This window comes from Triplophysa rosa, linkage group LG21 (assembly GCF_024868665.1).
Source record: "Triplophysa rosa linkage group LG21, Trosa_1v2, whole genome shotgun sequence".
Classification (NCBI taxonomy): Eukaryota; Metazoa; Chordata; class Actinopteri; order Cypriniformes; family Nemacheilidae; genus Triplophysa; species Triplophysa rosa.
In genome coordinates this window covers 9,257,071-9,272,678 of record NC_079910.1, presented here as the reverse complement: position 1 = coordinate 9,272,678, position 15,608 = coordinate 9,257,071, and the positions used below count along the sequence as shown (strand labels likewise).

The 15,608-nt window shown below is 36.4% G+C and overlaps 1 protein-coding gene across 1 annotated transcript in view; it reads right to left on the bottom strand.

The window, feature by feature from the left end:
• syt6a (synaptotagmin VIa) overlaps window positions 1-6,879 on the bottom strand; it is a 46,047-nt gene extending 39,168 nt beyond the window's left edge. Inside the window, exon 1 of the mRNA XM_057319172.1 lies at window positions 6,718-6,879. Within this exon, the coding sequence (XP_057175155.1) occupies window positions 6,718-6,874 (157 nt within the window). The 5' untranslated portion in view covers window positions 6,875-6,879. The remainder of the gene's footprint in view (window positions 1-6,717) is intronic.
• Window positions 6,880-15,608: the final 8,729 nt, after the last annotated feature.

Below are 15,608 nucleotides of genomic sequence, written 5' to 3'. Positions count from 1 at the left end.
TTTGTACCAATGAAGAGAAAAAGTGAGAGACAGCGTTTTAGAAAAGCAGGATAGGAATTGAAATGCAGCTGGTTGAATAATGTCACTGTGGACAATGCATAATGCATTAAATCCCAGCTATTGAATGAAATCCTGCTGATTCCAAATGGCACTGAAGTGTTGCTAATCTTACTTTCTCTTTCACAGCGTCTCTATTTTTGGTAAGTTAAGACATCACCGGCATGTTATTGACTCCCTTTTCGTTTTCGCAATGGTTCAAGACCCTTTTTTTGCAGTGTTTTGTTCCCTTAAATTCTGCAATAGTCAGCAGAAACCCACAATATTTTCAACTAATCTACATGAGATTTTCATCTGTTCTGTCACTCAGTACAACAGCCTCTCAGGACAAAGACTGGCACATGCCAGTCAAATGGTGTATTGTATGTTATTTACAACTCTGGTAGGCTAATGTCAGCACAATCTAATGAAAAATTAAGCTTAATTCACTTGAATTAGAAAGTTCAATCTGTAACAAACTCTGGAATTGCAGCTCAAGGCTAGTGGTGGGTCTGTGAGGAGTTATCAACACTAAAACAATACAAAAAGCAAATAAGTGCAACTAACCATATATTTGGGAATAGCAATATATGCTTGTCAACTAAAAAAAATCACCTGTACAGCAAAGGCCAACAATGATCTATGCAAGGTAACGTTATAAGAAAATACAATCCACACTAAAATAACGATGATCTTTGAACAAAGGTAAACAAAAGGTTGTGTCGTGCTTTGTGGTAATATCGTTAGCTGCGAGACGAGACATCATTTTAAAACTGCAATTCGTAACCTTTTTCGTTAAAAATAACCAACATCAGTTATAAAGCAAGTAAGAAATCAGTATGTCTCCTTACCTTACCTCTGATTCGCAACAGTAAGTTTATAAAAATGATTTATAAGTTTAGCTGTCGGTAGTTTTGCGGGAAATTTCCGATTCGCGTCAACTGACTTTAAACACACGTAGTGACAGGTACGTAGCAGCCTGCAATTTTATGTTTCAAACGCAGGTGGCGATAAAGAGCCAAGTTAAACATCGCTGCTTTCATTGTTTGCATATTAAATTACCCCTACGTCATTACAGGTAACGCTAAAAAGGTTCAATATTTTTTAATAAATTGTAATCTGTTTGATTTTAACAAATTTTTACTTCAGTTTTGGACTTAGTAGCTAGTCAGCACATATTTATCATGACGTCTGTGTCCTGTATCAGAGCTGCTTCAGGCCATATTTGGAAATAAATCGATGTTCCCAAACTATCTTAGGTTACAGACAGGGCAAAAGACCTTGTTATACAATGAACATTCATTTTAGACATTCACATCAGACAGTCAGACCAAAATGTTCTCCTCACTCCTGCCACTCCTCCCCACTGTTTAACATGCAGCAGGAGTCTCATAGTCCAAACCACTTGTTCTCCCCTCCAGTAGCCTACCTATTTTAATGGGCAGTGAATCATTCCATTATTTTCCATTGTACATCAAACATTTCCTTATTACATTACATGCTCAACCCATGACTCCATCATGAATGCAATCTACACAAAGGGGGTCTCTGGTTTTGGTTAGAAGTGCACTCAAAACTGAATTCAATGCACAATTGTGTGAGTGCTTGTACATATATGGAGAGATAACAGTTCTCTTAAGGACCGCCGTCTCTTGCATGTCTGCGCAAAGCAAATGTTTTGATGTTCAATAAACTGAAGCGTTTACTACGTGTATGAGCAGACTGGGCTTTAGACATTGTGCTGTTACTGAACAAGCGTGTTGTTTTTTACCCACATGGATTACTGCTTTGGAGCAGCCGATGAGGAGCATGTCTCTGTCATTGCATGAAAACATACACGCCTTATCTTGCTCGTAATTACACGCACCACTGGGTTTTCTTTGAAGGGAAAGACAGTCATCTGAAAGATAATGAATTATTCTGTAGACTGTTTTAGGTTTGCATGTTGGAGTGACCCGAAATATACAAATATTTATGTTTGTGTAAGGATGGACATGGATGTATTAAGAAAGCCACAGAGCATAAAATTACAACACACAGGGTAAAAAAGGTGAAAACTCTGCTTTTAGGTGCAATACAATCTAAACTTACAAATCGTATCGCTAAATGTAATTTAAATGCAACTCTAAAATAAAAAATAAAAAATAAATGGTTTTAAATGAATCAAATCAAAAAGACACGCCCTTGCTAAAGGTCTACTCACACACTCTTTGATCTTCTCATACATTTTCAATTACTGTCTGGTTGTCTCAGCTAGTAAAAGATAATGTCTGCACCTGTAGGCAACTTAACTGAATTGAGAGAAAGAATAAAAGCACACTTTCAAGTGATAGATTTAAAGCACAGTTACAAAGATATCTTCATTTCTTTCCAATGCAAGATGTTTCATGTATTATCATTTACTCGTCCTTATTAGCCTGTTGTGCTTTAATGTACCGTGTTGTTACAGTTTTGCTTGTTCACATGCTCATAGTGACAACCCTCCCACTGTGGTGGCCATATCTGCAGGGGTTCTTTTGAGGAAAAACAAAGCTTTAGCTTCCAGCTTCCTCAATTCATTGGATTCCAGGAAACAGTGAAGATAATGTCAGTAAGCTTAGTTGTCGTTGGAGCAGATGCGTCTGGTGCATGTAGCACCCAGGCTGTCTGTTAACACAGCGTGACACGGAACGAGATGAAGAGTTTGCTGCCAAACATGCATCCTCATTTTCATGACACTGGCAATGAACATATTACACGGCATATCATGTAAGATCATTTAAAATGAGTCATAGGCACAATAGTTATACAAAACTAAAATCATTAACGACATTATACCTGTAAATTATGCTGATGACCTAAATGCATTTAAATGCATTAAATAAATTATATATTTATTCAAGTATCTTGAAAGATCATAGAATGTTTTTTATGGTTCTAGAACCCAGCAGGGTTCTTTACTAAATGCCTACATAAAAGGCTCTACGTAAAAACACATATTGGCCTCACAAATTTCTAAATGTAATAGTATGCAATAGTATAATAGTATAAAACATTGCGTTTGTGCATATTCATATTATGCTCTGGTCCTCGATTCTTTGATTCACGGTTGTGCCGTGTTCTAAACCGCTGTAAAATTTTCATTGTTTCTGCATCTGGGTTGCTTGGCAACCACTTATTTGTTTCTATATAATATTGTATCTTATAGTATTGAAAAATATTGTTAATAAATATCATTACATTATATTATATTTTTATTTAATGAAACCTAACTTGCTACGTACAGTATATGGAATAACTGTTTTGTAAAAGCAATAAGCCTTGTGAAACCTTGGTTTACAGTGATTTTATAACATCTGGGGCGTTGTGAGGCATGGCTTCTTGGGGCCTATTGCTTTAATAGGCTTAGAAATAGAAAAAAGTTGAAAATGTTAGTAATGTATAAGGAAATGGGAAAGTTACAGTATTTACAGATGTGCAAGTAAGTGCAACTGTAAATACTGTACATTTTTATAACCATAAAAAAGTATTTACATAAACTCTAAACTAGGCTCATGTAATTATAAACCTGTATGTTTTCTTTCCTCTGCAAAAAAATAAGATATTTTAAGGAGTCTTGCAAACAAACAACACCGGCCCCCATTGACTTCCATTGTATAGACACAAAACCACAGAGACATTTCTCAACATATCTACTTTTGCATTCCACTGAAGCATACATGTCTGTTGATGTTCCCATCAGGTGTAGCATATACTTATACCAGACAGACTGGTTTCACTCCCACTCTCCCTCTTGTCAGAGCCCAGTACCCTCAAGCATGGGTCCTAAAACACACACTCCACCTCCACTACACCAACAATTACCCTCCTATCACAAAGACACATAATAATCATGTAAATTAGCCACTACTGTTGGACTTGTCTTGCCATTTGCCTGTGTGAAATCCAGCAAAAGTGTATTATCTTCTCGGAGCAAGATGGCTGCCGGCCCATTTTGGGTAAAATGTGTTTGGGTAAAATGTGCACGAGAAGACACATGAAAAATATTGAAAAAATAATAGCATGTAGATGAAAACTCTATAGCACAACAAAGAGACTTGTTTTGCGTGACTTGCTCCTTTTTACCTGCATGCAAAGCTAAATGTTCTCAACGCAGCGTCTAATGAAAAATCATCTGCTCGTAATGTTTACTGTAGGGAGCCCAGCTTAATAAACCCGTGATGGGACCCTGAAAATGAAATGTAATTAGAGCCGATGTGCAAATCTGACACATCACCTGTGCTTTGGCATCCATCATTTCAATGGATTTGGTTCGCAGACAAGGACAATTGCAAAGGTGTCTCTCTGTTCTGTTACACACAGCACTTCAGCCTCATGGAGGTGAATGTGATTTTTCTCCACTGTGAGCGTCTCATCTTTAGACATCTGTTGACTGTTAATGGGATTGCGCTGGGCATTTCATCCATCATCCACAGCTACACAGTGTCCTACCATCACTGAACAGCAGCTGTTCTCTGACACACAGACCCATGAAAGCTTTAACACTGTAATGTTTCAAAACTAACCGAGAGATGTGTGGAAACCCCCTTCGGTAACCTCACAACAGACGAGCTTACAGATGTAAAACAGAGAAACACATTATTGCTTTCATTCCCATCATTGCTGTGATTCGGAGTGTTTTAATTTTGCCTCTACCAGAGTTTGCCAAAAATTAGCAATCACAGACGCGGCACAGGCAGAATGCGCCTCAGCATAAGACTGGGCATCTGACATTTGAAGACACTGAAAATTGGTTTGTTTACAGAATCACAATGATTTTGCAGACTGGGAGGGAAACACAGAAAAAGAGCACCAAAATAGTGCAAAACAAAATTTTGTCATTTTCACCTCATACCAAATCACATAATCACAGCATTAACGTTTCCAAGCAAATCATTCCAGGGAAGTAAACTCCCGCTTCTAACTGTTTGACATTTTCATCTGTTGATCTGTACCCGACGTTGCACTTTAAATTCTTCCAACAATAAGAAAAGGGTCACTGTTGTGGCACTGGTGATTCTTTGTGACTGCCTGATAACATGCCATGGCATTTTGTGCCCACACAGCTTAGGTATAGATGCCAATGGGTCGCTGGAGTGTCTTCGATTCGCCCGGTGAGGTTAATGCAAAGTGACACAGGATTTTGTCTACATTCCTTCTAAGCAGAGGTCTGTCAACACATTGACTTCACAGACTGACAAGCACACAATTGGCCAAAAGTACTCATATGACTGCAAACAAATTGATTGAACATTCAAAATAATACGTATAAGTCCTTATTAGGGGTCACAATATACCGGTATTGACACTAACCGTGATATAAAAAACACGATGAATCATATTGTGTTAATTCTACACATATGATAATAAAATGAAAATAATTCAGTACCGAGTTACAATTTTGCCCCAAGAGCCACAAAAAAAGAGAAAACGAAGAATTCAAAAAGAATTAAAGATGAATCTGACTAATAAAATGAATACTATTTTTTATCGCAATTATCGCAATAATATTGTTAGCATGAATTTATTTGGCCACGATAACCGTGTAGTGAAAATCTGACATAATTGTTTACATAATGACTACGCCTCCACAAAATGATCTCAGGGCAAATGTGAAAGGGATAGTTACAATTCTGTCATCATTTATTCGCCCTCTTGTCATTTCAAACCTCCATGACTTTCTTTCTTCCGCAGAACACAAAAGAAGATATTTTGAAAAATGTTGGTAACTGGCATCCATTCACTTGCATTGGTTTTGTGACCATACAATAGAAGTAAAGGGGTGCCTTTACTATTCGGTTACCAACTTTCTTTAAAATATCTTTTGTGTTCTGTGGAAGAAAGCACCCTGCAGGTTTAAAATGACAAGAGGGTGAGTAAATGATGACAGAATTTTCATTTTTGGGTGAACTATCCCTTTGTTAAACACTAATATGTTTTTTTTTTAATGTAGTGTTTATGCATTTACTGTTTAAATATCCTTGTCCAAAAGCGCAATTACTCCAATGTACCAATACATTTTGGTAAATTGCAACAAAAAAGTGACGTTCATGCTCCCATTTGTCAAAAAATGTTAAATTGATCTATTTCTTGTCTCTGTGCGTGGCAAATTTATTTACGTTCTTTCAGATCAGAGGGAAGCCTGCAGCTAGACATGTCCAATATGTGGCTGTCACACAGAAATGACTTCAAATACAAATTTCATGTCTATATCTGATAATATTATAACGGCTTTCCAATAGAAATATTAGCATAAGGCTTCTGAGGCTATATACGTGCACAAATCTCTTGAGACTCCAAACAACTATTGCCAAAGTGATTTTCCTATCGAGCAGTAATGTCTGCTAGATAAGAATTTTTAGCTGGCATTGCTGGAAGATAATAATTATTTTTCGCCACAGCCCACACAGGAACGCAGTCAAACTGTGAGTTATGCTATCCTGGGAACAGATAATTTTAACTTGATACTACCCTGCAAGGCATTGGCACTGTGCTGACCAAAAACTGTCGTTTTGATTGTTTCTATGCCAAAAGCATAAGCATTTCCCATTGAAACGAGAGACTCATTCAGAAGAAAACAAAAGTGAGCACATCACAACACCTACAAAACAATTAAAAGTAAAGAAATTGTACAGTAAATAAATCATTAAGAAACTTAATTACCCGATTCTTTGTGGTTGTACTCTTGATTGGAGATGTGAAAGAGATACTCCTCGCAGGTGTCGTGGTCTAGCCGTGGGCTGTCCTGAGTGCAGAGGTCAACTATGAGGGACACTGCCTTCTGACAGAACATATCATGCCCCTTTCCTACAGCAGACATGCTCTCTGACGCATCCTCAGTGTGACTGGCTCCTCCAGCAGGAGCCAAATACCCCCCCTCTCGCAGCACAACTAAAGCATCCACATGAATGCAAGGATCTCTCTCCTCTGCTGATTCTGTTTTGCTTTTGAATCTCTGTGCAAGAATGTGCATGAATATCTGCTTATGCGTGCATGCGTGCGTATAACAGAAGTCAACGTTTTTATTTGTGGTTTCATGTGTGTGTGTGTGTATAATGCATGCATACAAATGTGTGTGTCTGTGCTTAATGATTCACTTACGCCCCCAGGTATTCCAGAGATGGCATTATTGCATCACATTGAATCTTGAGTTCCACAAATGTAATGCAACAAATGTGTCCAGTGGCAAAGGATGGAGACTGTGATTATAGTGTCTGGAATCTACCCGTTTAAATGCTCTTGATCTTCACCCTGTCCCCAGAAATGGAAAGCCTTTTATTGTGAACATTTGGTTTGTTTTTCTCAAGTCGATCTGTCCCTCGGTGAAGCTGTCCTTGGAGATCAGAACCCCGCTTGGAGTTGTGTGAGAATAGGGAGTAGTGTGTGCTTAGATAAGTACGATATGTTCTCTAAGGAATGTGTCTAAACAACATTCATCACCCTGATTTATTTAAGAAAATTAAAGAAAATACTGTATGGCCCTGATTTACTAGGTTTAGATTTGTGTATAAAGATAAATAAATGCCCATTAATATACGTTTGCCATTCTTTTTTATAGTCAACGCATTAAATATTCATTTTGGCAATTTTAATGAATAAATATTATTGAATTTAATTGTACAGACTGTACAGAATTTAAATGTCTGTGCAATCGCTTTGCACAAGAAAACATACACTGTATTTTTCAAAAACTTCAGGACATAATGAAGGAACTGGTTATGAATAATAAATATATAAAGAGATATAAAAATGTTTTTCTCACAAAATAGTGATTAACAGATCCAGATTAACTAGGTGTGTGTGTGTGTGTGTGTGTGTGTGTGTGTGTGTGTGTGTGTGCGTGCGTGTAATATACAATATTTTATTGTATATTAACTGTATTACATTAAATTAATAATACTGAAGTTATTCTACCAGTCTACCAGCAGTTGAGAATGGGCCATATGACGTTTCTTGATGCTGTTGCCGCTGAAATCATCTGATATTTCAAAATGTACAAATAGTAAAACATACTGGAAATAGTTAAAAGTCTGATAAATCTGTCCTATCATGTTTTGCTTTAATCTAGTAATATCTACTGGTCTTTTTAATAGAAAATAAAATCTTCTATGAGGAGTCTATGAGGTATTCTTACTAATACAGTGAAAGTTAATCAGTTTTGTCAAAGACAAAATGATATTGGCTTTGTACAGTTCATTAAATACAGCACAGCTCAAAAGAGCCGGTTTCATTGAATGAAATGAAAGATGTGGCACAGAAGAAATAATAGCTTGCTAAATGACATCTTCACTTATTGCTTAAATTTACCCAGACTCCCCTGATAATCTCCTCGTTCAATATATGAGAATTTATTCTAAGGCAGTGTTTCCCAAACGTTTTACCCTGAAGGGTCAAGGGCTACCTGTTTTTCAGGGTTTTTCCATTTTAGAAAGAAGTTAATAAATAAACGCCATGCAGTGGTTACAAAGTGCTATAGGATAAAACACCCTTTTTATGAGTCTGCAGATATATCATATCCTGAATGACCAGTGGAAACCAATAAGTCAGTGCTTAATATTTTATAACAAGGCCAGGGCATTATTAAACAAATTCAGTCAGGATGAGTGCACTGAAATGTTCAGCGTTCAAAGTGTTTTTCACTGAATACTCGGGTCAAACAAGTGCCAACTTTTTTATTTCTGCATCATTAGATCGTTATTTCATCTGACTGCTCTGATTTGATTGTGAAAAGTGAGATGTGACAAGCATTAGAAACTGCCACCGAGAAATGACAGAGGTGACACTTTGGTTATTCATGCTACTTCAAGTTCACTAATTTCCCCCAGCTACACAAATCACACTATTGATGTAATCTTGCCTACAGCCTACACAGAAGTGCACTACATTGGCATTACAGGCTTATAAGCCTATATGAGTTTAATGAAGAGATGTGGTTTAATCAGAAACAGCATGAGCTTACAGTACCTGAACAGGATTGATTACAATCAACAATGTAATTTTGATGAAGTGTGATGTTGTGATATTGATATGCCATTGTTCGCTATTAAATTTCTATAAATTTGCAATAATATGATCACATGAAGCAACAAATATCCAAATAGTGTCAATGTCCTTTCGAAACATCGGATATTCACTGTTTTTCAGGAAATTGAAAAACTCATACTTTTAAAATGATTAAATACTGTGTTGTCAAAGTTGACAAGTACTTTTAATACTTTTTATTGGTTATATATTTGCAAAACCCCGTGACAATTTTAAAATAAAAATCACAATATATGGAGATGGTTTCAGAAGGACATCAGCGATATATATATATATATATTAGGGATGCACAATACCGATACCAGAATCGGTATCGGGCCCGATATACAGTATAGCTCATGTACTCGTACTTGTACTCATAAAAATTCACTGATACCAAAGACCGATACCTCATGTGACATAACTGACAGAACTGACTGAAATTTGTTGTGAAATTTGCTTTGAAAGTTTGTGACAAGCACAAACAATTATTTATACTTTTCATAATGTGTTTAAGGTGGAGTTGTTTGTAATTATGAAGCTATTCTATTTTTATTAGTCTCACTGTGTTGTGAAAAGGGATCGGTAAAAGCATCGGTTTCGGCGAGTACCAGAAAAAAATATCGGTACTCGGTTATCAAAAAAGGGTATCGGTGCATAATATATATATAGGATGTATAGGTAATGTATTACATGACTCTTTACAAATGAAACTTGAGCTTACAGACTTTGTTTGTATCTCTGAACTAAATGGGATACGTTTGAAGTGTATCTGAAAGCTGCTAGTACCTGGTTTAGAAAACAGAACCGTAACCTCACTATTGCTTCATTTTAAGACTGTCCTTGTTTACAGTTTCAGCTATATTTTTTCAGAAAACGAGACACTGCTTTATGAATCATAGCTGAGCAATGTTTGTCATAAGGAGGAATGTGGAATGTTGTTGGATTCTGAAAAGAATTCCGAGGGTTAAAAAATAATGACAGAATTTCATATTTGAGTGAACTAACGAAAAACAATAAAAAATAGAATTTGTATATAATAACTTTTATTTTAATAATTGTTTATTATTAATAATTGTTTTATTTCAATAATTGCTTACATATTGATGTATTAAGCATGTATTGTTTATTATTAATAATATATAAATAATGTACTAATAATTTTATTTATTTTTAATTGTTTTTATCTTAAAATAAAATTTTGTCAAACAATTGTCCCAACTTTCTGTGCCAAAAGTAAACCCAGTTTTTTTTATCCCAAAGTTAATTTCAAGTTAATTGAGAGCTAAAGTTAATTTTTGAGTTCTTCCGACATCAGTGATGAGTCTTCATGATGTGAAATGACAAGGCCATACCTGCAGGTGCACAACTTCAGTCTCTGTCTGGCTGTCACATGCCATAAGATGCTGCTGATTCAAATCATGCTAATTAGCAAGAACCTGTCTAATGGCACAGATGGAAGTGAAGTGTGTATTTATAAACACAGAGCGTGTTTTACTAAAATGGAGAAAATCTTCTCTCTCTGTTGTGTAGACATGGCTGTATGTCTGTGAGACCTGGTAAAACGCATGCATGCATAAAAAACAACGCTGACAGCCAACAAATTTAATGTAACCCCACAGGAAATGCACCAAATCCAAAACCGTAATGACTTTCATTCTTGAAAAACAGTGCATTTCACCATCAGCTTTATAAACCTCAAGAGAAAGCGAAGCACGTAAGGGCAGGGGCATCAAATCATTTTCCACATTTGTTAAAGCATCACATTAACAACAATGCACTCCCCGTGTAAAGGGACATTTCTTCGAGGTTACATCGGATCACACCCTATTCTCGCATATTTAATCAAATGTTTCCATGTGCCTCCATAGCAATTAATCTCCCTTAATAGGCACCTCTTGGGGAACAGAACATATTTCAGATATAGAGAGTTACTTCCAGCTGAGGTTAAGAGGAGAATTAAATGAAGCTTTATGTTAATTAAACATTATACTTAAGTGAATGATTTAATGTGGAACTTCAGGGGGATTCAAAAAGGTACAACAGTCAAATCAACAGCATTTAACAGTGTTACTGGTTACCAGTATTGCCTGGACGACACCAGTAAGGCAGTCATGTGTAATTATTCAATTAATAGCAAGTGGAGCAAGAGTACATCAAAGTCAATTTTACAATTATATTTGGCAAAATTGGACATCTTATGGTGAGCAATGCCTGCGTCTGGTTATCTTTCCCCCGCACAGTCCCTTAATTTCAGTCTGAAATGAAACGGCTTGAACACAATCAACCTTGTTGATAAGTACGAAATGGAAAAAGAAGATCATAAATTCACGGCCAACTTTGATATAATCCGACAGAAGATCAAAGAGAGGGGTGAAATGCAAATGACGCCCTGCTCAAGGAAGGACGGATTGAAATGAATAGTATACCTCAAAGACAGAAGGTGACATGAAGAACAAACGGTGGTCACCTGTTGTGTCCTTTTTTAGAGCAGCTGCCTTTGAATTGTGTTACAAGCTTTCTTTTAATTTACAATATGAATATTTTAATCAGCTATTGGGGTAAATAGAGGTGATTTTTTTAGTGTCCCATAAGTCTAGTCCCCACAATAATTTCTAGATTTTTTTATTTAAAAATAATACATACTCTAAAAATATTACATGAGGAGACACATCAGTCAGAGGGTGCAGTAAGTCTTTTGTAACGATGAAACAACACAGTGAATATCTCAGGCTTGATTTAAATGCAAGAATGTTGATCGCATTGTTTTCTGTGGGCTATTGTCAAGGACTCAAGCTGCCTTCACCCGTAGTTTCAATGTGGGTGGCCTGACTTGTTATCATAAACACGTCAGGCAAAAATCAACCAAGAGCCTCTGTCTCTCCCTTCGTATTGACTTTGTTATTAATGTCCCTGGCGCACAATTTTTCCACCTGAGGTGATGAGTGAGATACATTTTAGAGGGCCTGTCAAACTTCTACACCAATATGATTCAAACACAGAACAACATCCCCTGCAAGCCGAGTTGGGATGTTGATTAATTCAAGTCTGTGTCATTGTCATATGTGTTTATATTTTAGACTAGCACAGTTTGGAGACTTGGGCTTCGTAACATTGACTTATAAACCTGAATTTAGGGATTGGGAATGAATTAACCTTGCCCATTTATTTTAACATGGACTTTTTCCACACAACCATAGGTATGTATTAGTCTTACTAAAGATATTTAGTTTTTGAAATAAATCATTACTATTAGTCACCCTTTATGTTTGTCACTGGTTTTTGCAAATATCTAACCAATAAATAGTATTGAAAAGTGCTTCAACAACAACTTCCACAACAAAATATTTAATCATTTAAAAAGTACAATGTTTTTTAATTTCCTGAAAAATAGCGAATTTCGACATCAAAGGTTTAGGAAGGACAGAGACGATACGTCGATATTAGTGTATTCAATGCTTTACAGATTTATTAGACCACCACCCAATGTAAGGTTTGTGCCACAGATGCCCTAAACTAACAGTATTGAAGTTGTATCCGAATGCTCAAATTTGGGTGTAAAACATGAATAAATACTATTTAGTTGTTTCAGTTTGTTATTTGCCTAATAAATGACAATACAAATTTGTCAGATTCCTAAAATATTTGTGTTTTCTCTTTATTATGACAGGTGGTCTAATAAATTTGTGAAGCATTGAATATATAAGTTGAGTGACTTTTGGTTTTGAGAGACATGTTCGTTGAAAACACTTACAGCCACTTCTTAAACTCAGACTAAACTTTTCCGTGTCACCGTCCCAATTTGGCCCATGACCGTAATTGCACCACTTCACTCTGTTAACTGAAAGCCCAAGATGTACAAGGAAATGATGGGTGCTGTACGGTCAGTCAACATGACAACAGAGGTAAAAGTACAGACTGTAGACACAAAGTGCAAAGTTCTTTGTGACTAAGTGTGCTCTGGAACTTTAATTTGACCTAGGACCAGATGTCCTTTTCTGAAATACCACACATAATGATCGCAAGAGAGCCTGCGCAGCTGGTCTCAGACCAGTTTACTAAATAAAACCATTTTTCAGCTCCGAGATTGCAGCTATTTCTCCAGCTGTGCCGTGTCTAATAGCGCTCGCTCAATGTTTGAAATCAACCAGGTGGAATGATGTGATGTTGGCTGTGATGCAGAGCCACGAGATGGATCAATGGAATTTTCCAATAACACTGGCTGTAAGATTCAACAAGCGTTAAGAAACACAAACAATCTTCAACCGTAGATGCTGCAATTTACAGAACTCTCGACTAAACCCTCAAAATATTCTGATGACATCTATCTAAAGGTCACACGGCACAACACACAACTAACTGCCATCACATACAAAAATAGAAACAGAAGCAGTAAGATAACCCCAGATGCAGTTTCCCAGCAGCTAAGAACAGAGAAAGAGCAAAAATAGTGAGAAATGTCAGAGTAAAGAAGAGGTCATGCATAAAACTGAACTCACCTGTGCCAATTAAATTCAGTCACGGGATTCAGCTTTCCAAAACCACCTTTAAAAAATTATTTTACACCATTTATGCTAGGACTGACAATTAATGAAGACATTTCAGTTGAATTGCATAATATAGTGATAATAATAATTTAGATCAATAATAATCAGATAAATCATAAAAATCACATTTTAATGAATATTTTCTAATTAATTTGAAAATGTGTTAACATACAGTGCATTATGCATTCTCTAACACTGTCACGTTTTTATATTAGTCTTCAAATGATTATCTCCACTAAATTATTACCTTACATTGACAGTCGTAATTTATCTGTTTATGACTTAAGTATAAATAGTTTAGCGTTTGCCATGGCTAAGAGCAACAGTATGTTTGTAAAAATTAGAATTGATGGCGTGCAACTGACTTTGTGCTTAGCTGCTTTTGTCCTCTTTCCTCCTGTTGTGTTCTAAAGGGCTGCAGGCAGAGGTGATTTAAGGGTGAGTGGCAGGATAATGAAAACCGAGAGAAGAATTCCGAAAAATTCCGAAAACCGAGAGTTCAAATGAAGTGTGAAGTTTTGTGGGTGAGAAAAAAACCGTGTCATGAGTGTGACTGTCACGATTCAGTCTGTGTTCCCCTGTCTTTCGGACTTTTAGTTTGTAGTTTTGGTTGTTTGCTTTCCTGTTTCCTGTGTAGTTCTTTAATTCATTTGTTTTGAGTTAATCGTTGGTGTTTCTTGTTATCTCGTTTTCGCAGTGTATTTGTGGCCTTGTGTTTCAGTTGTTGGTTGTCAGTCGTTATTGCATGTTGCCCCTTGTTCCTGGTCACATATTTTGGATTCCTTTGTTTCACTTTTGTTTTGTTTTGTCTTAATAAATCTTAACTGTGGATCCACTGCCTCGCCTGACTTTTTGTTACAGTGACACAGAAAGAGATTACTACAGTATCAAAGATCTGAGTTGTAATTGAATGTCTTAAATCAAAATGTGACCCAGTCTATAAATACCCAGCTATAGTAATTTTTGTGATTTACTGTTTTCTTCATAAAATCATCCTACATGATGTTTAAAATGATATAATAATGTTATTGACTAATTCTTTTTTCATTTAATTCAATTCAATTGACTTGATCACTATAGGCTAGGAAGCTCTGGTATGTTTGTGCAAAAAAAATGTAAAATGTAATTAATTTTAATATTCTTCACATTATAAATACGAATTTAAGTAGGCCTACTGTATTTTAAAATCATGATTTTTATGGCTATGACTTATCTCCTAACTATCATGCAACTTTAGCCTGGGTTTCACAGACGGGTCACAAATATCACTGTAATAATCAGAAAAAGAAAAACAGATTCTTTACATCGATCCAATCAATTAGCAACTTGCTGAAAAGCACATGCTGTAAGAAGAACAAGACATAGGCCTTATTGATTCATATTTGAATTCAAGACTCTAACAGGGAATAAGGAAATTCAGCTATGAAACCACTATTTCAAGCTGTTAACCCAGCCAGAATCTTTTATCTGGAATTGTTCTCAACTCAGAAGCCTCTTCAAAGTAATTGTGTCCACGTAAAGCCTCAGCACCGGCAGTTTATTCTTGATAATGATCATTTGACTTCATTCTCTGCCCACTGAGGCTCCATTTTAATGACAGAGCTGCTCAGTTGGCCTGTGATGGTGCAGCTAATTGAAGGGTCCTCCAGAGGGTGAGCCAAAGCTGTTCTTCAGATTGTGAGGGACATACGGTTCTCAAAGTCTCCTGGGGTGTAATGTCTTGTTATTTTCCGGCAATCCAACCAGAATAAGCATGTCGGCAGCTGGGGACAGTCAAGTGAGCATTAGGTCACTCTATGTTCAGCTATGATACACCTCAACCTGCAATCTCAACTTTTAGGATCCTATCAGGTGTTCGGTATACATTTAGTTGTTGAGAAGTTCATCCCTAAGTGAATGTATTCACTCTGTAAAATAGAGATCTTTGGAAACTGATGCTCAGCTTTGTCTGCAAAATAAGAAAAAACTTTTTCATTTGATAAAATT